Below are 26,464 nucleotides of genomic sequence, written 5' to 3'. Positions count from 1 at the left end.
GGGTTGCAAAGAGTCGGACACAACCGAGCAACTGAACTGAACCAAGTTATAGTGTTATATCAATATTGATTTCTTGGCTTTGACAATGCACTAAGATTATGTAAGCAGTTGTCATTAGGGAAGGCTGACTCAGTTCTTGGGAGTGAAATTGTTTCAAAATAAATAAGTTAAAATTTTATTTAAAAATTCCTTTAGTATTTGCTCATTGTATGAAGAATAAAATCCAAACTATTTTCCAAAGCCTACAATGCTTAGCATGATGTGGCCCCTACCTATCTTTTTTTTAACTTTTCCTGTATTAGTCTCTCTTTTACTTACTGTAATCTAGCCATTATCTTCCTTTTAATTCTTAAAATATAATAATTCCTCTTCTACTTCAGAGCCTTTGTAACTGTTGTTAATTCTGTCTTTAATGCTCCTTTCACAGTTGTGGGAAAGCTTTACTGTCCTCTGGGTGGTGAGACTATTTTCTCCTTTATTTATTCAACAAATGTTTATAAATGCTGGTTTAGGAAGCAAAGCCTTGAGGCAGTAGTTCAGTTTTGGACATACTGATTTGAAGTGCTTGCAAGTCAAGTAAGAAAGAAACAAGCCCTCAAAAGGGCAGATTAGTTCAATGTTTCAAATGCTGCTGAGAAACCAAGTGAGAAAAAAAAAGATATTTATTAAATTTAGCTATATGTATAACCATTAGAGTGCTGTGACATGCCTGCTGCTCAGTCGTATCTGACTCTTTGCGACCCCATGGACTGTAGTCTGCCAGGCTCCTCTGTTCACGGAACTTTACAGGCAAGAATACTGGAGAAGGTTGCCATTTCCTATTCCATCAGACCATATACTGATGTTATAAAGAAGAATACTTTTTTAAAAAGGAAAAGTTTTACAGTAGATAGTGAAATTTGCTAGTTAAAATTAATAGTAATAAAATAAATTAGCATAGTCCTTTGAGAAATAATTTTGTTCTAATTATATCAAAAATTTTTAAAGTGTTCATAATTTTTGATCCAGTAATCACATTTTCAAGAATCTAGTAAAAAGAAATATTTATAAAGTAGAAAAAACTATATCTAATAATGTCCATGGCTTTAATATTTACAAAAGTGAAAAAAATAAAGCTACATAAATGTTTGATAGGGGAATGTTAAGTAAGTAATGATAGTTCACTCAACGGAATATTATACTACAATTTGAAATTATGTTTATATTACAAATAGTTGAGAAAAGGAAAGAAGTGGAAGACAAAGGAGAAAAAGATTTACCCAGCTGAATGCAGAGTTCTAGAGAACAGCACAGAGAGATAACAAAGCCTTCTTAAGTGAACAATGCAAAGAGACAGAGGAAAACAACAGAATGGGAAAGACTAGAGATCATTTCAAGAAAATTGGAGATACCAAGGGAACATTTCATGCAAGATAGGCACAATAAAGGACAGAAACAGCAAGGCCCTAACAGAAGCAGAAGATATTAAGAAGAGGTGGCAAGAATGTACAGAAGAACTGTACAAAATAGGTCTTAATGACTCCAATAACCATGATGGTGTGGTCAGTCGTCTAGAACCAGACATTCTGGAGTGTGAAGTCAAATGGGCCTTAAGAAGCACTACTGCGAACAAAGCTAGTGGAGATGATGGAATTCCCGCTGAACTATTTCAAATCCTAAAAGATGATGCTGTTCAAGTGCTGCACTCAATATGCCAGCAAATCTGGAAAACTGAGCAGTAGCCACAGGACTGGAAAAGGTCAGTTTTCATTCCAGTCCCAAAAAAGGGCAATGCCAAAGAATTTTCAAATTATCATATAGTTGCACTGATTTCACATTAGGAAGATTATGCTCAAAATCCTTCAAGCTAGGCTTCAACAGTATGTGAACTGAGAACTTACAGATGTACAGGCTGGATTTAGAAAAGACAGAGGAACCAGAGGCCAAATTGTCAACATCTACTGGATCATAGAAAAAGTAAGAGAATTCCAAAAAAGCATCTATTTCTGCTTCATTGACTACACTAAAGCCTTTGACTGTGTGGATCATAACAAACTGTGGAAAATTCTTAGAGATAGAAATACCAGACCACCTTACCTGTCTTCTGAGAAACTTGTGTGCAGGATAAGAAGCAACAGTTAGAACCTGACATGGAACAATGAACTGGTTCAAAACTGGGAAAGCAGTATATCAAGGCTGTATACTGTCAATCTGCTTATTTAACTTATATGCAGAGTACATCGTGCAAAATGCTAGGCTGGATGGCTTACAAGCTGAAATCAAGATTGCCAGGAGAAATAGCAATAACCTCAGATATGCAGATGACACCACCCTTATGGCAGAAAGCAAAGAACTAAAGAGACTCTTGATGAAAGTCAAAGAGGAGAGTGAAAAGTTGGCTTAAAGCTCAACATTCAGAAAACTAAGATAATGGCATCTGGCCCCATCACTTCATGGCAAATAGATGGGGAAACAGTGTCAGATTTTATTTTACTGGGTTCCAAAATCACTGCAAATGGTGACTTCAGCCATAAAAGACACTTGCTCCTTGGAAGGAAAGGTACATCAAACCTAGACAGAGAATTAAAAAGCAGAGACATCACTGTGACAACAAAGGTCCTTATAGTCAAAGCTATGGTTTTTCCAGTAGGCATGTATGGATGTGAGAGCTGAACCATAAAGAAGGCTGAATACTGAAGAATTGATGCTTTCGAACTGTGGTGCTGGAGAAGACTCTTGAGAGTCCCTTGGACAGCAAGGAGATCAAACCAATCAATCCTAAAAGAAATCAACCCTTAATATCCATTGGAAGGACTGATGCTGAAGTTGAAGCTCTAATACTTTGGCCAACCTATGTGAAGAACTGACTCATTGGAAAAGACCCTAATGCTAGGAAAGATTGAGAGCAGAAGGAGAAGAGGGTGACAGAGAATGAGATGGTTGGATGGCATCACTGACTCAATAGACATGCATTTGACCAAACTCTGGGAGATAGTGAAGGACAGGAAAGCCTGGCATGCTGCATTTCATGGGGTCACAAAGAGTCGGACATGACTTAGGGACTGACTGAACAACAACAATGGACTTTAGATTATATAGCGTGAATACGCAGCAGTAACCCACATTTGGTAAACCTTAAGAAAATGTCCTAAATGTAGAAAAAAAGAAAATATCCTAAATGTGTTTTTTATACTTTTGATGATTCCTTTGTGGTAATGTTTTTCTATACTTATAAAATTATCTTTGATGACCATGAATTATCCTCTTAATGGAGAAACATACGTTCTTAAGCTTGTTTATGTAGTTGTCTTAACTTTCTCTTAGTCTGTCCTTTTTTCTGTCATCTTGTTGTATAGGTTGTTGTATTTATGTCCATCTTATTCTATGCCACATTAAGAATGCTCGTTTTACTCTTTTATTTTGCAGTTATAGGAAAGATAGTTGTATTTAAAATTCTGAATAGTGAATAAGACTTTTAGAAACAAAATAAAAAGATTTATTATTTATCATTTTTTTTACCAGACAAATCTGTTTTTCTCCATCAAAATCTCTAAATGTGTATTCTTCAGGGAAGCTTTCCTGAAGACCACCATTCCTACTCTTAAAAATGGGTTAAATTCTCCTGTTAGACAATCCCATAGTCCTAATGATTATATCCTTAGTGATACTCATACAGCAATCTCAAAAGTTTCTTTGTGGGTGGTTGACATATTTCCAGGAAATTAAACAGGAGCGTTATTGGAGGAGTCTAGACTAGCCCTATCTGAATTTGCATTCTACAGATTCCCTATAATGTAACTGTTGCCTCTATTCTTAAAAAACTTTATTAGAGATAATTCCAGTAAATTCAACAGCTCCTTAAATCTCATCAGAAAAAGAGGGGGCATGTCAGATCTGTCTTTATACTAATAGAATTTTTCTTCGAGCTTCCAGATATATTTGAAATATGCTTTTTAAAGGATATGTTGTTTTGAAGTCAGGCTTATATAGAAATAATTCTAAAGATTAGTTTTAGAAACTCCATTACATATTTCATTGATATTAAAACTAAGAGTATTTATTTAAGAGCCTCCATAATCTCAGTTTATTCAGGACTCTGTACATAGTATTTTCAACATGTTATAAATTATATTGTGATATTTATAATTCATAAAGTTCTACTGGGGAGGAGACCATATAGTAGGGAAAAAATAAAACTGAATCTTGAGAATGTGGTAAATTTATAAATGTAAGCAATGTCTTAACTAAAATAATAAATTTAATGCATCATGGTGTAATTTCAGGGTAACTTTGGCTATGAAAAGAGTAAAGAGAGGAATCTTTTTTTTTTTTTTTTTTTAACAGAATTCCATAATACTTAGCAAGCAGTTGGCAGCTTTGGGACAGATGCCTTTCATATATACAATTCTGAAGAGAAAAGTTTATTTTCCACAAGAAAGAATAAAGGATGGGTATTTAATTTTTAAATTTAAGATGTGAAATTTATGTTTAAAATTAAGTAAAATTATTATCATAAACTTCAAGATATTTAAAAACCCCAGTGGAATTTCATGGAGTATCTTCTATGTAATTTCTAAGTAGCTTGTTTTAACACATAAAAATTGTGATAATCAAAACTGGTTACCAACTCAGAAAATATCAGTCACAGTCCTGGAGTAGGTTCACAATTTGTTTAAATAGCTAAAGGTCAATGAAAGAGTCTCATTCAGGATAGTAGCAAATCTTGACAATACTGCAAAATGTTTTCTGCTGGTTCTTTAAAATGAGCCACAGTGGTATGACTGATAGCACAGTTATTGCTATTATTTCAGTACAGGGGCATACACACAAACACACATCTGAAAAGTAAAACTGGTTATTGTTAAAGTTAGTAGGTGATCATGGGGTTTAAACAAACTTTTTGAAATTTTATTTTATTGAAGTATAGTTGGTTTACAATGTTGTGTTAATTTCTACTGTATAGCAAAGAGATTCAGTTATATATATACATATATATATATTTATATATATACACACACACATTGTTTTCATGTTCTTTTCCATTATGGTTTGTCAAAAGATACTGAGTATAATTCCCTGTGCTACACAATAGGACCTGCTGTTTAGCCATCCTGTATATACTAGTTTGCATCTGCTAATGTCAGTCTCCCAATCTATCCCTCCTCATTCCTCCCTTCTTTGGCAACCACAAGTCTGTTCTCTATGTCTGTAAGTCTGCTTCTGTTTTGCAGATAAGTTCATTTGTGTCATATTTTAGATTGCACATATAAGTCCCATTTGTTTATTTTTGCTTTTATTTCTACTGCCTTGGAAGACTGACCTAAGATAACACTGGTACAGTTTATGTCAGGGAATGTTTTGCCTATGTTCTCATATAAGAGTTTTATGGTGTCATGTTTTAAAGTCTTTAAGCCACTTTGAGTTTATTTTTGTATATGTTGTGAGGATTCGTTCTAACTTCATTGATTTATATGCAGATAGCCAGCCTTTTGAAATCAATCAAGCACCTAGGCTTGATTGACAATCCAAGGCTGTATATTGTCACCCTGCTTATTTAACTTCTATGCAGAGTACATCATGAGAAATGCTGGACTGGATGAAGCACAAGCTGGAATCAAGATTGCCAGGAGAAATAGCAATAACCTCAGATATGCAGATGACACCACCCTATGGCAGAAAGCAAAGAAGAACTAAAGAGCCTCTTGATGAAAGTGAAAGAGGAAAGTGAAAAAGTTGGCTTAAAACTCAACATTCAGAAAACTAAGATCATGGCATCTGGTCCCATCACTTCATGGCAAATAGATGGGGAAACAATGGAAACAGTGACAAACTTTATTTTGGGGGGCTCCAAAATCATTGCAGATGGTGACTGCACACATGAAATTAAAAGACAATTTCTCCTTGGAAGAAAAGCTATGACCAACCTAGACAGCATATTAGAAAGCAGAGACATTACTTTACCCACAAAGGTCCATCTAGTCAAGGCTATGGTTCTTCCAGCAGTCATGTATGGACGTGAGAGTTGGACTATAAAGAAAGGTGAGCACCTAAGGATTGATGCTTTTGAACTGTGGTGTTGGAGAAGACTCTTGAGAGTCCCTTGGACTGCAAGGAGATCCAACCAGTCCATCCTAAAGGAAATCAGTCCTGAATATTCATTGGAAGGACTGATGCTGAAGCTGAAACTCCAATACTTTGGCCACCTGATGTGAAGAACTGACTCATTGGAAAAGACCCTGAGGCTGGGAAAGATTGAAGGCAGGAGGAGAAGGGGACAACAGAGGAGGAGATGGTTGAAATGCATCACTGACTCAAAGGACATGAGTTTAAGCAAGCTCCAGGAGTTGGTGATAGACAGGGAAGCCTGGCGTGCTGCTCCATGGGGTCACAAAGAGTCAGACACGACTGAGTGACTGAACTGAATTGAACTGAGGCAAAGGGCAAGGTGCTTATAACTAAAAGATGTAGTACTTCTAGACAACAACCTCATAGTTTAGTAGGGGAGACAAGTAAACAAATAGACTCTGCGATAGAAGTGAACCCAAGGTGAAGTGGAATGTATGTAAGGTACACCAGCTATGGCTTGGAAGGTGCACTGAGGCTCAGAGAGGACTTTCCTAAAGAGGTGACATCCGCATTATTGAAAATAAAAGTCAGCCAATTGAAGGAGCCTTTCAAACAGTGGGGCAACATATAGGCGGGCCTTCAAACAGAGACCTGAGAGAGCAGATTCATTCTAGGAGATCAAAGTTCAATTCATGGTTAAAGTAAAGGGTGACTTTAGAACATGCTCAAACAATTTAGAACATGCATCAACTTAAAATAGAGCTCTATACATAGATTGTTATATAAGAACCTCATGGTAACCACAAACCAAAAACCAATAGAGTCACCAGAAATAAAGGGAAAGGAATGCAGGTATTGCACTAAAGTCATCAAAATACAAGGAGAGATAGTAAAAGAAGAAGAAAGTAACAGAGAACAACAACAACAAAAGTAACCAGAAGACAATTAACAAAATGGCATATATATCAATGCCATTTTGTTTGTAAGTACATACATATCAATAATTACTTCAAATGTAAATGAACTAAATGCTCCCATCAAAAGATATAGGGTGATTGAATGGATTGAAAAATAAGACCCATATATATGCTGCCTATAACAGACTCACTTCAGATCCAAAGCCATACACACAGACTGCAAGTGAAAGGGTGGAAAAAGATACAGGCATACCTTATTTTATTGTGCTTTACTTTATAACTGAAGGCTTTTGGCAACTGCATCTGTCAATACTATCAGTACAATTTTTTATAACAGCATTTGTTCATTTTGTGTCTCTGTGCCACATTTAGTAATTCTTGCAATATTTCAAACTTTTTGTTATTGTTTATATTATTATATTATATTTTATGTAATAATAATATTAATGACTACCGCCATGAAATTAGAAAATGCTTGCTTCTTGAAAGGAAAGCTATGACAAGCCTAGATAGCAGACAGAATATTAAAGAGCAGAGATATCACTTTGCTGACAAAGGTCCATATAATCAAAGCTATGGTCTTTCCAGCAGTCATGTTACGGATGTGAGAGTTGGACCATAAGGAAGACAGAGTGCCGAAGAATTGACGCTTTCAAACTGTGGTGCTGGAGAAGACTCTTGGGGGTCCTTTGGACATTGAGGAGATCAAACCAATCAGTCCTGAAGGAAATCAACCCTAAATATTCATTGGAAGGACTGATGCTGAAGCTGAAGCTCCAATACTTTGGCCACCTGATGCAAGGTGCCTGATGCTGAGAAAGATTGAGGGGAAGAGGAGAAGGGGGCAACAGAGGATGACATGGTTGGATGGCATCACAGACTCAATGGGCATGAGTTTGAGCAAACTCTAGGAGATAGTGAGGGAGAGGGAAGCCTGGTATGCTGCAGTTCATGGGGTCACAAAGAGTCAGACATGACTTTGTGACTGAAGAACAATAAATATTAATGGTGGTCGTGATCAGTGATCTTTGATACTACTATTGCAAAATGATCACAATTAGCTGAAGACTCAAATTTTGGTGAGTATTTTTACCAATAAAGTCTTTTTGATAAAGGTATATACATTTTTCTTTTAGACAATGCAATTGGACACTCAATAGACTACAGCGTGTACACATAAGATTTCTATGCATTGGGAAACAAAAACAATCATGTGACTTGCTTTACTGCAATATGTGCTTAATGCGATGGTCTGGAACTGAACCCATAACATCACCAAATAATGCCTGTACTCTATGAAAATGAAAGTAAAAATATAGCTGGGGTAGCAATATTTATATTGGACAAAATAGACTTTAACATGAACTGTAATGAAAGACAAATTGGAACATAAATAATTACAAAGAGATCAATCCAAGAAGAATATATAACACTTATAAATATATAAGCACCCAACGTAGGAATACCTAAATACATAAAGGAAATATTAACAGACATTACAGGAGAAGTTGACAGTAATACAATAACAATAGGGTCCTTTAAACCCCACTTATATTAATGGACAGATTATCTATACAGAAAACCAATAAGGAAACACTGGTATTAAATGACACATTAGAACCAATGATGAGATGCACACAGAGCATTTCACCCCAAAACATCACAATACACATTCTTTTAGGTACACATGGAATATTCTCCAGGATAGGTTACATGTAAGAACACAAAAAGAGTCTCAATAAATTTAAAAAGATTGAAATCATTTTTTCCAGTCATAATGGTATGAGACTAGAAATCAGCTACAAGAAGAAACTAGACCAAAGCACAAGCAGATGGAGTCTAGACAACCATTGGTGTCACTGTGAATATCAAAGAGAAAATAAACTAACACCATTAGACAAATGGAAGTGGAAATATAACATCCTAAGTTCTATGGGCTGCAACAAAGGCAATTCTAAGAGAGAAGCTTATAGCAGTACAGATTACATCAGGAAAGAAGAAAATCACAAATAATCTAAACTTATACCTAAAGGAACTAGAAGAAGAAGAATAAACAAAATCCAAAGCTAGTAGAAGGAAAGAAATTATGAAATCAGAATGGAAACAAATAAAACAAAGAGGGAAAGAGGGAAGGAAGGGTGAATGAAGAGTTTGTTCTTTGAAAAGATAAACAAAGTTGATAAAACATTAGCCAGACACATCAAGAAAAAAGAGATTTGGCCCAGATAAATAAACTCAGAAGTGAAAGAGAAATTACAGTGGACACCATAGAAATACAAAATATAAGAAATTACTTATGAAAAATTATACACCAACAAATAGAACAAACCAGAGAAATGGAAGGATTCCTAGAAACATACAGTCTTTAAAGACTGAATCTGGAAGAAATAGAAAATCTGGAAGAAATAGAAAAATACCAATCATTAGTAATTAAATTGAATCAGTAATCAAAAAATTCTAACCAACCAAAGTCCAGGACTAGATGCCTTTACAGGTGAATTCTACTGAACATTTAATGAAGACTTAATAACTATTCTTCTTAAACTATCCCCCCAAAAACTGAACAGGAACTCATTCTATGAGGCTGTCATCACCTTGGTACTAAAACCAGATATAGACACTACAAAGAAGAAAATTACAAGCCAACATCACTAATGAACACAGATGCAAAATTACTCAACAAAATATTAACAAACCAAATTCAACAATTCATTAAAAAAAATCATATACCATGATCAAGTGAGATTTATCCCAGGGAAAGAAGGGTGAATCAACATCCACAAATCAATCACTGTGATACACCCCATTAACTAAATAAAAGATAAAAATCATGTGATCATCTCAATAGATGCACGAAAAAACTTTTCACAAATTCAACATCCATTTATGATAAAGGCTCTCAACAAAGTGCATGCAAAGGAAATGTGTGTGTGCTCAGTCTGAGTTGTGTCCAACTCTTTAAGACCCTGTGGACTGTAGCCTGCCAGGCTCCTCTGTCCATGGGATTCTCCAGGCAAGAATACTGGAGTGGGTTGCCATTTCCTCCTCCAGGGGATATTCTAACCAAGGACCAAACCTATGTCTCCTGCATTGGCAGGCAGATTCTTTACCACTGAGCCACCTAGGAAGCCCAAATGAACATATCTGAACATAAAAAAGGCCACATATGACAAACCCACAGCTAATATACTCAATGGTGAAAGGCTGAAAGCATTTCTCTATGATCAGAAATAAGACAAAGATGTCCACTCTCTCCACTTTCATCAACATAGTATAAAAATTTTCATCCACAGCAATCAGACAGTAAAAAAATAAATAAAATGAATCCATATTGGAAAGGAAAAAGTAAAACTGTTTGCAGATAACATGGTATTATATATTAAAAATCCTATCGATCCTACCAAAATACTATGAGAGCTAAAAAAAAAAAGTAAAGTTGCAGAAAATAAAATTAGCATATAGAAATCTGTTGCATTTCTATATGCTAGTAACAAAACTATGACAGAGAGAAATTAAGAAAACAATCCCACTTACAATTGCATCAAAAAGAATAAAATACATAGGAATAAATTTAACCAAGAAGGTTAAAAACCTGTATTCTGAAAAGTATAAGACACTGATAAAGGAAACTGAAGAAGACACAAATAAATGGAAACATATTACTTGCTCGTGAACTGGAAAAAACTAATATTTTTATATGCCCATACTACCCAAATCACTCTACAGATTCAGTGCAATTCCTATCAAAATACCAATGGCATTTTTCACAGAACTAAAATAATCCTAAAACATGTATGAAAATACAAAAGATCCTGAATACCCAAGCAACCTTGAGAAATAAGAACATAGCTGGAGGAATCACAATCTAATCGAAACTATACAACAGCATTATAGTAACAGTCATTTCACAGTTATAGTCATTTAAAGTATGATACTGGTGCAAAAATAGACACATAGGTCAATGGAACAGAACAGAGAACCCAGGAATATACCCACACTTATACAGTCAATTAATCTACAGTGAAGGAGACAAGAATATACAATGGAGAAAAGAATAAAACTGGGCCAATTTCTTACATCATATATAAAAATAAACTCAAAATGGATTAAAGACTAAAGTATAACCTCTGGAGTGATGAAACTCCTAGAAGAAAACGTAAGGACTGTGCTCTGTGATGTTGGTATTGGTAGTGTTTTCCTGGTTTGGTCTCAGGCAAGGACAACAAAAGCAAATACAAACAAATGGACTGCATCAAAAGCTTTTCTTTTCTTTTTTTTTTTTTTGGCCAGGGAGGGAAGAGGCATGCCACCCAATTTATAGGATCTTAGTTTCCCCAACCAGGGATTGAATCTGGGCCTATAGCAGTGAAAGCACCGAGTCCTAACCACTTAACCAGTTGACCACTAGGTAATTCCCAAACTAAAGCACTTTTGCACAGAGAAGGACACCATCAGTAAAATGGAAAGGCAAACTCCTGATTGGAGAAGATATTAGCAAGTGTTATATCTAATAAGCTAATATCTAGATGGTATAACACTTTGCACAGAAAAGGAAATGATCAATAATATCTAGATTGTATAAAGAAGCCATACAAATCAATATCAAGTAAAATCCAATTTAAAGATGGGATGATGATGTGAAAAGACATTTCTCCAAAGAATGCATATAAATGACCAACAGACACATGAAAAGATGCTCAATATGACAAATACTCAGGGAAATACAAATCAAAACCACAATGAGATACCATCTTTTTGATGCTCAAAAAGATGACAAAATAACAAATGTTGGCAAGGATATGGAGAAAAGGGAACCCTGATGCACTCCATATAATAAATATATGTAGTGCACTCCATGTAGTACATGACCCCAGTAGTAATTTATGGGTGTGAGAGTTGAAGGTTGAGTGGAGAAGAATTGATGCTTTTGAACTGTGGTGCTGGAGAAGACACTTGAGACTCTTGAGAGTCCCTTGGACAGGAAGGAGATCAAACCAGTCAATCCTAAGGGAAATCAACACTGAATATTCATTGGAAGGACTGATAGTGAAGTTGAAGCTCCAATACTTTGGCCACTCGATGTGAAGAACTGACACTGGAAAAGACTGTGATGCTGGGAATGATAGAAGAGAGTGGGGTGACAGAGGATGAGATGGTTGGATGGCATCATGGACTTAATGGACATGAGTTTGAGCAAACTCCGGGAGAGAGTAAAAGACAGGGAAGCCTGGTGTGCTGCAGTCCATGGAGTCACAAAGAGTCAGATACTCCTGAGCAACTGAACAACACGCACTGTTGGTGGGAATGTTAATTGGCATAGCCACTATGGAAGAACTTCCTCAAGAAATTAAAAATAGAACTACCATATGATCTGGCAATTCCACTTCTGGATATTTGCCCTAAGAAAATAAAAACACTAAATTGAAAAGATAGATGTGTTCACTGCGGCATTATTTACAATAGCCAAGATATGGAAGCAACCTAAATATCCATCAGTAGATGAACCAATAAAGATGGGATACACACACAGACACAATGAACTCAGGCGTAAAAAATAATGAAATCCTGCTATTTACAGCATGGATGGGCCTAGAGAGTATTATGGTAAATGAAGTAGGTCAGACAAAGAAAGAAAAATACTGTATGATCTCACTTGTATGTGAAATCTAAAACTCAAAGTGAAATAGAAACAGACATAGCTACAGAGAACCAACCGGTGGCTGCCAGGGGGTGGGAGGTGTGGGGACTTTGATGAAATAAGCAAAGGGAATTAAGAGGTACAAACCTGTCATTACACAGGGATAATAATAATTCACAGGGATATAATATGCAGTATAGGAATATAGCAACAATACTGTAATAATTTTGTGTGGTAACAGATGATTACTAAATTTATCATGGTGATCACTGTGTTATTACTTTGATTGTCAAATCACTATGTTGTACACCTGAAATGAACATAATGTTGTGTGTCAACTGTACTTTAATAAAATAAAATAAGTTATATGGCAAGCTAATTAAACAAAGAAATTCAACTTTATGGTAACTAATACAGAATAAGTATAGATTTAATTTAGTTTTTTGGCAACATGTGTATCAGTTGGTTTTCACAATTAATTCAGCAAATTTCAAATTAATTCAGCAAAATTAACAGTACTAATCAAGCTACTGTTAAAACTAGGGGTACAGTCAAGGTCCCTACCTTCTATATTCAAATTTTAATTGGGAATTCAAGAACTCAAATTATTCTAACATGGGAAATGGATAATTAACAAGTAAATATGTAAATAACATATTGTATCAAGAACTATGAAAAACTATACTGAATGATAATATAGAGAGAAATACATTTAGATACCATCTTAGAGGTGGCATTGAGTTGAGATAAAAGGGTTTATATGAACCAGAAATGTGAAAAAATGTGGAAAGACTAATCTACGTTCTTAAAAAGGAAAAAAGATTAGCGATGGAACAGATACATAAACAATTATAGACCAATACATCTGAAAACTTAAAGAAAAAACATTCTAGAAAATAGTTTTTCAAACATGATTCAAAAGGAAATACAGGAGTTGAGCAATATTTTAACTATGAAGAAACTTAATTGGTATTTAACAATCTTTAAGGAGGCAAGAGAGCACTAGCACAGAAAATTTCAATCCTAACTTGCAAAATGAAGTTACCAAGTTTGCATATGCCAATTCAGGCAAGGTATATATGAGAAAGAAAACTTATATGCTGATGTCATTTATGAACCTAGATGCAAAATACTGAATAAAATATTAGCAAAATAAATCCAATAATATATGAAAAGAGAAATGACATATAATCAAGTTGGTTTATACCAGAAGTGCAAGCTTAGTATAATACTTTAAATGTTTTAACATAATTTATTACGTTAATAGATTAAAGGAGAAAACTGCATGTCATCTCAATAGGGACAGAATAAAGCTTTACTTTATTTTTACCTCATATCATATATTACTTACCTCATGAAAGTGAAAGTGAAAGTCGCTTATTCGTGTCCGACTCTTTGCGACCCCATGGACTTAGTCCATGGAATTCTCCTGGCCAGAATACTGGAGTGGGTAGACTTTCCCTTCTCCAGGGGATCTTCCCAACCCAGGGATTGAACCCAAGTCTCCCACATTGCAGGCGGATTCTTTACCAGCTGAGCCACAAGGGAAGCCCAAGAATACTGGAGTGGGTAGCCTATCCCTTCTCCAGCAGGTCTTCCTGACCCAGGACTTGAACCAGGGTCTCCTGAATTGCAGGCGGATTCTTTTCCAACTGAGCTATCAGAGAAACTTAGTACTTACCTCATATCATACATTAAAATAATCTCAGATTAATAATAATTATGATAATAATAAAACAACTTCAGAAGACATACATGTGAAAAGCTTAGCTGAGAACTTTTAGAAAGAGATAGGATAATACTTTTATTGCCTCAGGATAGAAAATAATTTCTATAATTGATAAAAGTATCTCAAATTATAAAATCAAAGATTTGATAAACACTCATTAATAGGTACATGAAATGATGTTTGACTTTATTGATAATTAGAGAAAAATATTAATAGCCCAAAGAGGACCATTTTACACACAGAGACTGATAAATATGTTAACATTTTATAATCTTATTAATGAAAACATGTCAGTCTATAAAGGCTTCTGTAACAAAATACCACAAGCTGGGTGATTTTATAACAACATAAGCTTATTTTTCACAGTTCTGGAGGCTGGAAATCTGAAATCAGGGTGCCAGTATGGTTGATTGAGGGCGCTCTTTTGGGTGTCAGAATTCTCACTGTATCCTCACATGGCAGAATAGGCTGGAGAGCTCTCTTGGGTTTCTTTTACAAGGGCATTAATCCCACTTACGAGAGCTCTACCCTCATTACTTACCTCTCTAAGGCCCCACTATAACCATTATGTTGGGCATTAGGATTTCAATATATGAATACTGAGAAAACACACATTCACACCACAGCAATGTGCAACAATGGGAACACTTACATACATTGCTAGCAGAAGTATAAATTGGCACAAGCAATTGGAAAGATATTTTTACATTGTCAGACAAAGTTGAAGATGCATATATCCAATGGTTGAGCAATTCAACACCTGTGGTTACCTTAGAGAAACCCATGCACAGGTGAATCAAGAGATATGTGGAAGTATATTTGTAGCAGCATTTTTCTGAAAGGAAAAAATGTGAAACTCTAATTTCCTTTCATAGAGAAATGGATAAACATTCTCTTGCATAATTACACTATAGAATGTATACATTATACAGCTGTGAGAAATAAACACAGCAACACAAATCAACATGAATGTATTTCACAAGCATAATATTGAAGGGAAAAAGAATGGCAAAGTACTTCTGCATTCTTGCCTTAAGAACCCCATGCACAGTATAAAGACGCAGAAAGATGTGACACTGAAAGATGAACACCCCAGGTCGGAAGCTGTCCAATATGCTACTGAATGAAAAGTCTGAGTCAAAGTGGAAAAAATGTCCAGTTGTGGTAAAAGTTGTGTCTGGTGGTAAAAGTAAAGTCCAATGCTGTAAAGGACAATATTGCATAGGAACCTGGAACGTTAGGTCCATGAATCAAGTGGTCAAACAGGAGATGGCAAGAATGAACATCGACATTTTAGAAATCAGTGAACTGGAATGGGCAACAATCCCTTAGAAGAAATGGAGTAGCCCTCATAGTCAACAAAGTCTCAAAAACGACAGAATGATCTCGGTTCATTTCCAAGGCAAACCATTCAATATCACAGTAATCCAAGTCTGTGCCCCAACCACTAATGCCAAAGAAGCTGAACAGTTCTATGAAGATCTACAAGACCTTCTAGAACTAACAGGAAAAAAAAGATGTCCTTTTCATCATAGGGGATTGGAATGCAAAAGTAAGAAGTCAAGAGATACCTGGAGTAACAGGCTAGTTTGGCCAGGGAAATGAATGAATGAATCAGGGAAAAGGCTAACAGAGTTTTGCCAAGAGAACACACTAGTCAGAGCAAACACCCTCTTCAACATGAGAGACGACTCTGCACATGAACATCACCAGATGGTCAACACTGAAATCTGATTACATTCCTTGCAGCCAGAGATGAAGAAGCTCTATACAGTCAGCAAAAACAAGACCAGGAGCTGACTGTGGTTCAGATCATGAACTCCTTATTGCCAAATTCAGACTGAAATTGAAGAAAGTAGGGAAAACCACTAGACCATTCAGGTATGACGCAAATCAAATCCATTATGATTATACAGTGGAAGTGACAAATAGATTCCAGGGATTAGATTTGATAGAGTACCTGAAGAACTATGGATGGAAGTTCATAATATTATACCAGAGGTGGTGATCAAGACCATCCCCAAGAAAAAGAAATGCAAAAAGGCAAAATGGTAGTCTGAGGAGGCCTTACGGATAGCTGAGAAAAGAAGAGAAATGAAAAGCAAAGGAGAAAAGGAGAGATAAACCCATCGAATACAGAGTTCACAGAATAGCAGGGAGAGACAAGAAAGCCTTCCTAGGTGAACAGTGAAAAGAAACAGGGGGAAACAAAACAACAGAATGGGAAAGACTAGAGATCTCGTCAAGAAAATCAGAGATACAAAGGGAATATTTCATGCAAAGATGGGCACAGTAAAGGATAGAAATGGTATGGACCTAACACAAACAGAAGAGGTGGCAAGACTACACAGAACTATACAAAAAAGATCTTAATGATGCAGATAACCATGGTGGTGTGATTGCTCACCTAGAGCCAGACGTCTTGGAGTACGAAGTCAAGGGGGCTTTAGCATCACTACGAACAAGCTAATGGAGGTGATGGCATTCCAGTTGAGCCATTTCAAATCCTAAAAGATGATGCTGTGAAAGTACTGCACTCAATATGCCTGCAAATTTGGAAAATTCAGCAATGGCCACAGGACTGGAAAAGGTCAGTTTTCATTCCAATCCAAAGACAGGCAACACCAAAGAATGCTCAAACCACAGCACAATTGCACTCATTTCACACGCTAACGAAATGATACTCAAAATTCTCCAAGCCAGGCTTCAACAGTACGTGAACCAAGAACTTCCAGATGTTCAAGCTGGCTTTAGAAAAGGCAGAGGAACCAATAATCAAACTGCCAACATCTGCTGGATCATCAAAAAAACAAGAGAATTTTAGAAAAACATCTACTTCTGCTTTATTGACTATGCCAAAGCCTTTCACTGTGTGGATCACAACAAACTGGAAAATTCTTCAAGAGATGGGAATACCAGACCACCTGACCTGCCTCTTGAGAAATCTGTATGCAGGTCAGGAAGCAACAGTTAGAACTGGACATGGAACAAAGGACTGGTTCCAAATTGGGAAAGGAGTACATCAAGGCTGTATACTGTCACCCTGTTTATTTAATATATGCAGAGCACATCATACAAAATGCCAGGCTGGATGAAGCACAAGCTGGAATCAAGACTGCCAGGAGAAATATCAATAACCTCAGATACGCAGATGACACCACCCTTATGACAGAAAGCAAAGAAGAAGAATCTCGTGATGAAAGTGAAAAAGGAGAGTGAAAAAGTTGGCTTAAAACTCAGCATTGAAAAAACAAAGATCATGGCATCTGGTCTCATCTCTTCATGGCAAATAGACGGGGAAACAATGAAACAATGACAAACTATTTTCTTGGATTCCAAAAATCACTGCAGATTGTGACTGCAGCCATGAAATTAAAAGACACTTGCTCCTGGGAAGAAAACCTATGATAAACTCAGATAATGTCTTTAAAAGCAGAGACATTATTTTCCCAACAAAGGTCCATCTAGGCAAAGTTATGGTTTTTCCAGTAGTCATGCATGGATGTGAGAATTGGACCATAAAGAAGGCTGAGCACCAAAGAATTGATGCTTTTGAAGTGTGGTGTTGGAGAAGGCTCTTGAGAGTCCTGTGGACTGCAAGGAGGTCAATCCAATCCATCCTAAAGGGAATCAATCCTGAATATTCATTGGAAGCACTAATTCTGAAGCTGAAGCTCCAATACTTTGGCCACCCGATGTGAAGAGCCGACTCATTGGAACAGACCCTGATGCTGGGAAAGATTGAAGGCAGGAGGAGAAGGGGATGACAGAGGATGAGCTGGTTGGATGGCATCACCGACTCAATGGACATGAGTTTGAGAAAACTTCAAGAGATGGTTGAAAGACAGGGAAGCCTGGCATGCTGCAGTCAATGGAGTTGCGAAAAGCCGGACGCAACTGAGTGACTGAACAAGAACACCTGAAATATAATGTGGCATGTGAAACTGAATAGGGGGAAAGATTAAGATTCCATTAAAGTATTGGAATAGTTTGAACTTTTTCCTGAATATAATATATGGGCCACTGAATTTTCTAAGTAGTTTTTAAGCAAGCACAGAAAATAGCAGAGAGAGAAACTGGTAACTGACTTCATAGAGCACAGAAATTCTGTTAATTGGGAGCTTGAAGAAGGGAATTCTGAATAGAAATTCCCTAGGGTACCTGCAATCGTGCTCCCTGAATATGGAAACCTAGCATGCTGCTGCTGCTGCTAAGTCGCTTCAGTCATGTCCGACTCTGTGCGACCCCATAGACGGCAGCCCACCAGGCTCTCCCGTCCCTGCGATTCTCCAGGCAAGAACACTGGAGTGGGTTGCCATTTCCTTCTCCAATGCATGAAAGTGAAAAGTGAAAGGGAAGTCGCTCAGTCGTGTCCGACTCTTAGCAACCCCATGGACTGCAGCCTACCAGGCTCCTCCATCCATGGGATTTTCCAGGCAAAGTACTGGAGTGGGATGCCATTGCCTTCTCCAGGAAACCTAGCATATCTCCTCCTGAAAGCATTTGAATTAACAAGTTATAACTACTTAAGATAACTTAAATTTGGAATCAGGAGGGGAGAAGCAGAGTGAGGCACAATGGGAACAAGAGGTATACCTCAGAGGTATCTCACAACTTGTTTCTGCTTCTCCCTTAAATATTAAAGGACATTTAATATTAAATATTAAAGGACCACCAATTACAGAAAGCTTTGAACAGATTCAGAGACCTAAATCAATAAACAGAACAACTCAACTCAGAGGACACAGCACACAGCAGGAAGCAAAAGAAAGTTCACAAAAAAATATACTGTGTACACAGAAATAAGAGAAGATATTATACACATAAAAGGTGACTAAGATGCTATAAAATGATAAAGAAGAGAAGGATTTGAAACGTGTATAAATGTAGTCACAATTTTTTTTAAAAAATCAAAGGTTTGAAAGCAAAATGATAGACATGGAAAACTGAAAAGCTCAGTATGCTTGGCCAGGCCTTCAGTCCTGGGTCCTTCTTAGCTCTTGTAGATAACCAATTATCCAATCAAACAAAATAGTCACCAGAACATAATTGTTCTGTGGCTGCTTATACGAGATTATTATATAGTCAGTGGACAATAACAAAATGATACTGATGATTTGAAAAGACCAACTGGTACTTGAAACCAGTGTTAGAGTCAGTGGTGTGGCTTGCCCAAAGCAATAATAGGATCCAGTTTAATGGTGCCATGGTTTAGGGCATAGAAGTTTGATGACATCCCTTCAATTGCCCCAACGTGGGGTTTCCTTCACCTGGCAGGACCTCATTCTGAGTGGGCAGAATGCCATCACCACCAACCGAGTGTATATTCATTGAGGATATGGGAAACTCAAGAAGCATTTACTGAACATCCTATAAACTGATGTCTCCTGAATTGCCCTGCTGAGAAATTCTCCTTAGAACTTCTCCTAAGTTTTAAGATACATATCAGAGTGCTTGTTTTCACAAATACATTTGTGTGTCCACTTCAAAAGATAGACCCAGCCCTGTCAAATTTTGTAATACGAAGGAAAAAAGTGACAATCTTAAACACTTATAGAAAGGCACCTCATTTAAATAATAAGAGTCAATGTGTCGTCTGACTTCCCATTAGTAAAGCTGAATATGCAAGGCTGGAGAAAATGCCTTCAAAATTTTGAAGTCTCTAGCCAAATTATCTAGCCGGTTAATGTGAAATAAAGATATTTTGGGGTATTCAGAGTCTCAAAAATTTTATGTTCACACACCCTTTAACAGAGAGGTACTAAAAAACGTATTTAACAAAACAAGAAAGATCCAAGCATTGGACCCAGTAAATGGTGACTTCAACCCAGGGAATAAAGAAAGAAAATTTCAGGAAACAAGTACTAGGTTACCTCTGCATTTACCACAAGGAAAATATTATGGAGCACCATTTTAATTACCTACTGGAAAACTTAGAAAACTGAACACATTTTTAAGTGAAATTATCAACTTTATGGGAAATATTGTAAATATACATATAGGAAAATAATACATATAGGAAAACTTAATTATAACTTTCTCAGTAGTTAACAATATGTATATATTAAATAACAATATAAATACTATAAATTTAGCTAAACACTATGATATTAACTTGAAAAAAGAGATGTACAGGTAGGTATATTATGCGGCAGAAATAGTTTCGTGTGTCATATAAGAAGCCAATAACGAACAAAATTACATATTAAGAGAGCAGTATAAGAATACTTATTTGAGATAATGGAGACATTTCAGAACAAAGAGCTACAAGAATCAAAACTGTTTTCTTTTGGCAACTATAAAGTGCGGAATGAGGAGAAATGGGGCCGTGGTGGCGTTTTAATATTATTTGTTTTGTTTTACCCGACTTATGTAGATAAAAATAAAAATTTTTATAAAAGATGATAAATGAGGTGGATGAACCTAGAGCCTGTTATACAGAGTGAAGTAAGTCAGAAAGAAATATTAATGCATATATATGGAATCTAGAAAAACAGTACTGATGAAACTATTTACAGAGAAGCAATGGAGATGCAGTTGTAGATAATGGTCTGGTGGACACAGCAGGGGACTGAGAGGGTAGGACAAATTGAGAAGCAGCACTAACATATATACACTATCGAATATAAAATATGTAAAATGTAAAATAGATAACTAGTGGGATGCTCCTGTACAACACAGGGAGCTCAACCTGGTGCTCTGTGATGACCTAGAGGGGTGGAATGGGGGACGGGGGTGGAGGGAGGCTCAAGAAGGAAGGGATACATATATATATAATTATGACTGATTTGCACTGATGTATGGCAGAGGCCACCACAACATTGTAAAGCAATTATTCCCCAATAAAAGAAAAGAAATTTTTAAAAAAGATGATGTCAGAACCATGCAAGATGGATGAGAAGAAGGAGGGGGTGCATTTTACTTTTATATTTTCTATTTTTCTCTTCTTAGGAAATGGTATGTCTCAGTACCAATGACAACAAGAGATGTGCTAAAAGAGGTCAGAGGAAATCAAGTGGCTTTTCAAGACTGCTTTATTGCAAATAGTCTTTTCCTGCTGACTTTTCCTTTGTTGACAATACCTGAGATTCCTGGGTTTTTACCAATATCTTCACCACGGGGTAGTCAGTTAATAGCAAATTGGGCTGCTTGTGTTCCTTCTTTTGTTGTGGTAGTAGCTGACATGGAGACCTTTCAGACAAATGATTCATTCCATACTTGGACCAGAATCAGAGTGCCTCCAAATATTCTGACTGAAGATGAAAGACACAATGTGTCTGATGTGACCCTATCACGGGATGGAATTTTTTTTTTAATAAATGGTATTCTCTACTTAAAAAATTATAAAACATTTACAAGACTGGGAAGCAATGCAAATCTTCCTGATGGTGGAATTATTGGCATTACATCAAGAAAGTGGTGTTGGATCAACTATTTATTAAAGGTTAGTAAAAGATTACATATATGTATATTATACCCACACATTTAGGTATATTACCAAACTGTTTAATCTTCCCAGGTGGCCTAGAGGTAAAGAATTTGCCTGCCAATGCAGGAGATGTGGGTTCAATCCCTGGGTCGGGAAGATCCCCTGGAGAAGGAAATGGCAACCCACTCTAGTATTCTTGTCTGAGAAATCCCATGGGCAGAGGAACCTGGTGGGCTACAGTCTATGGGGTTGCAAAAGAGTTGGATGTGACTTAGCAACTAAACAACAGCAGCAGCTATTTTTGGTTGTAGGTTTTTTTCCTTTTATCTCTTTATGTACATTGTGCCACTCCTTCTGGCCTGTAGAGTTTATCCTGAAAAGTCAGATAATTCTCTTATGGTAGTTCCCCTATATATAACTGTTGCTTTTCTCTTGTTGCTCTTAAGACTCTCTCTTTATCTTTAATTTTTTTTGTCACTTTAATTATATTTTGTCTCTGTGTTCATCTTGTTTGGCAACCCTCTGTGCTTCCTGGACTGGGATGTCTGTTTCTTTTCTCAAGTTAGTGAAGTTTTCAGCTCTTATTTCTTTAAATAAATTCTCTGCTTCTTTCTTTCTCTCTTCTCCTTTCATCTTCTCCCTAATAATGCAAATGTTAGTATGATGTTGCATTGATGTTGTCCCAAAGGGACAGTTCCTATGGTTTTCACTACTCTGTCTTCCTGACCACTGATTAATTTCTCTGTATCATCTAATCTTATTGTCAGTACCTTCTAGATTGTTTTCATTTTAGCTTTTATATTCCTCTGCTCTAGCTCTTTTTATATATTTTCTAACTCTGTTGAAATTCTTACTATATTCATTCACTCTCCCAAATTCATTGAGCATTTTGTGTTCATTATCTTGATCTCTTTATCAGATATATTGCTTATCTCCACTTTGCTAAATTCTTTTTCTGGGATTTTGTCTTTTTTCTTCATTTGGAACATAATCCTCTGCCTCATTTCCCCAGTTCTTTACTGTTTACTTCTATGTGTTAGCTAGGTCAGCTGTGTCTCCTGAACTTGTAAAAGTAGCTTTACATAGGAGACAGTCTTTGAGGCCCAGCAGCACACCCCTTTGGTTACCAGAACTACATTCTTTAGTGGTACCCCTGACGTGGATGGTGGGGCTGAGTAATGGGCATGCTGATCAGTGAGGCTGGCACCTGGCCAAGCTGGCTGTGAGGCTGCCCTTTGGGCGGTGGCTGTGCGCCCATTGGAGAGCAGGGTAGGCTTTCTGCCCAGTTGGTTGTGTGGCCCAGCAGATGCGGGGCCTCTGCAACCCCTTGGAGGACAGGGCTGGGTTTCTCTGTAGCCGTCCGCATGGATCAGGTGGCCTCTTGGCTGGTGCGAACCTGTTGCAGAGTGGGGCCAAGTCAAACAACTCTGAATACAAAGTTAAAACAAATTTATGCAAGCTACCAGAGCTTCCCTAAGATGACATATGTAACAGCTACACCCCCATATCAATTAAAGAAATTGAATTTGTTATTTAAAAACCTTACCACAGAGAAAACTTCACGCCAAGAGTATTTCACCAGTAAATTCTATATTTTTTTTAAAAAATGCCACAATTTCTAAAATCTTTCAGAAAACTGAACAAGAAGGATACTTCCCGATTTATTCAATGAGGCCAGCATTATGTGATACCACAACCAAGAATAACACATGACAAGGATATAAAACTGCAGACCAATATCTCTTATTAACAAAGATCTAAAACCTATGAACAAAGTGTTAGTAAACCAGATCTAAAAATATATAAAAAGGAAAATACATCATGACCAAGTGGGTTTAACTTAGGAATAAAAGAGTGACTTGCAATAGAAAATCAATCAACTTAATTCACTTTATTAGAAAATAATTTAAAAAACCCATATGATCATCTCAATAGGTACATATAAAAGCATTTGACAAAATGTAGTATACACAATTGATTTTCAAAATAAGCAAATTAAGAATAAAAGAGAACTTCCTCAACCTAACACAGAACATTTATGAGAAACTTTAAGCTACCATTGTCCAATGGTAAAAGACTGTTATTTACTCTGCTCAGATTTGATGTAAGAATGCTGTTGCTGGTTAAACCTACCATTTAGTGTTCATTTTTTATTAACACCATTTGCTCCTTTGTTCCTTTCTCCCATTTCTTGTTTAAAATAAGGAGCAAGGTGCTAATGTTTGCCCACACCACATCCATTCAACTTGATACTGACAGTTCTAGCAGATGCAATGAGTTAAGAAATGAATGAAAGGAATCTGTATTGAAAAGGAGACTATCTTTATTCAAACACTTTTAGATATAGAAAAGATTATGAAATCTTTTTTTTTTAAGTTACAGGGCTAATAAATGTGTTTACCAGGTTGCAGTATGTAAGATCAATATAAAAAAAATCAACTGCATATTTATATAGCAATTTAATTTTGTATATGAAAGATATAAACATATAAATGAACAATCATAAATTGAAAATTTTAAAAATACTGTTTAAATAGAATTTAAAATATTAAATATGTAGGAATAAACCTGATAAAAGACACGCAAATATATATACTTTAAAACTACAAATATTATTGAGTGAAGTAAAAGACATGTATAATGTATCATTGGTTGAAATGTATGAAAATGTATCTTGTTCATAGGTGGAAGAAATGCAATATTGTTACAATGAGAATTCTTGAGAAAAGCAGCACTTCAATTAAAATCCTATTGGCTTTCATAGAAATTAAGAAGCTGATTCTATCAGTATGGAACAAAAAAAAAATCTGGAAATAAATGCCACTAAAAATGTAGATCTTGGTTGGAATGCAGAATATTTTAAAAGTTTTGAATTCTTCCTAAGCTTATCTACATGAACAGTATGAAAAGGCAAAAAGATAGGACACTGAAAGATGAACTCCCCAGGTCGGCAGGTGCCTAATATGCTACTGGAGATCAGTGGAGAAATAACTCCAAAAAGAATGAAGAGATGGAGCCAAAGCAAAAACAACACCCAGTTGTGGATATGACTGGTGATGGAAGTAAAGTTCAATGCTGTAAAGAGCAATATTGCAGAGGAATCTGGAATGTAGGTCCATGAATCAAGGCAAACTGGAAGTGGTCAAACAGGAGATGGCAACAGTGAATGTTAATATTTTAGGAATCAGTGAACTAAAATGGACTGGAATGGGTGAATTTAACTCAGATGACCATTATATCTACTACTGTGGGCAAGAATCCCTTAGAAGAAATGGAGTAGCCATCATAGTCAACAAAAGAGTCCAAATGCAGTACTTTAGTCCAATCTCAAAAAAGACAGAATGATCTCTGTTCATTTCCAAGGCAAACCATTCGATATCACAGTGATCCAAGTTGTGCCCTGACCAGTAATGCTGAAGAAGCTAAAGCTGAATGGTTCTTTGAAGACCTAAAAGACCTTCTAGAACTAACACTCAAAAAAAGATGTCCTTTTCATTATAGGGGACTGGAATGCAAAAGTAGGAGTCAAGAAATACCTGGACACATTTGGCACATTTGGCCTTGGAGTACAGAATAAAGTAGGGCAAAAGCTAATAGAGTTTTACCAAAAGAATGCACTGGTCATAGCAAACACCCTCTTCCAACAACACACGAGAAGACTCTACACATGGACATCACCAGATGGTCAATACTGAAATCAGATTGATTATATTCTTTGCAGCCAAAGATGGAGAAGCTCTATGCAGTCAGCAAAAACAAGACCAGGAGCTGACTGTGGTTCAGATCATGAACTCCTTATTGCCAAATTCAGATTTAAATTGAGAAAGTAGGGAAAACCACTAGACCATTCAGGTATGACCTAAATCAAATCCCTTATGATCATACAGTGGAAGTGACAAATAGATTCAAGGGACTAGATCTGATAGAGTTCCCTGAAGAACTATGGATGGAGGTTCATGACATTCTACAGGAGCCAGCAATCAAGACCATCCCCAAGAAAAAGAAATGCAAAAATGCAAAATGGCTGTCTGAGGAGGGCTTACAAATACCTGTGAAAAGAGAAGTGAAAGGCATAGGAGAAAAGGAAAGATATACCCATCTGAATTTGGAGTTCCAAAGAGCAGCAAGGAGAAATAAGAAAGCCTTAGTGATAAATGCAAAGAAATGGAGGAAAACAATGGAATGGGAAAGACTAGACATCTCAAGAAAATTAGAGACACAAAGGGAACATTTCATGCAAAGGTGGGCACAATAAAGGACAGAAATAGTATGGACCTAACAGAAGCAGAAGATATTAAGAAGAGGTGGCAAGAATACACAGAAGAATTATACAAAAAAAGATCTTCAGGACCCAGATAATCATGATGGTGTGATCATTCACCTAGAACCAGACATCCTAGAATGTGACATCAAGTGGGCCCTAGGAAGTATCACTATGAACAAAGCTAGTGGAGGTGATGGAATTTCAGTTGAGCTATTTCAAACCCTAAAAGATGATGCTGTGAAAGTGCTGCATGCAATATGCCAGCAAATTGGGGAAACTCAGCAGTGGCCATAGGACTGGAAAAGGTCAGTTTTCATTCCAATCCCAAAGAAAGGCAATGCCAAAGAATGCTCAAATTACTGCACAATTCGACTCATCTCAAACACTAGTAAAGTAATGCTCAAAATTCTCCAAGTCAGGCTTCAACAATACGTGAACTGTG

General features: G+C 36.5%; 1 protein-coding gene across 1 annotated transcript in view; it reads left to right on the top strand.

The window, feature by feature from the left end:
* Positions 1-26,464, top strand: part of CATSPERE (catsper channel auxiliary subunit epsilon) — a 158,547-nt gene that overhangs the window by 59,759 nt on the left and 72,324 nt on the right. The window contains exons 8-9 of the mRNA XM_027564683.1: positions 4,324-4,430; positions 21,281-21,773. Coding sequence (XP_027420484.1) covers positions 4,324-4,430; positions 21,281-21,773 — 600 coding nt within the window. The remainder of the gene's footprint in view (positions 1-4,323; positions 4,431-21,280; positions 21,774-26,464) is intronic.

Source organism: Bos indicus x Bos taurus, chromosome 16 (genome assembly GCF_003369695.1).
Source record: "Bos indicus x Bos taurus breed Angus x Brahman F1 hybrid chromosome 16, Bos_hybrid_MaternalHap_v2.0, whole genome shotgun sequence".
NCBI classification, from domain to species: domain Eukaryota; kingdom Metazoa; phylum Chordata; class Mammalia; order Artiodactyla; family Bovidae; genus Bos; species Bos indicus x Bos taurus.
This window is presented reverse-complemented; position numbering and strand designations above follow the sequence as displayed.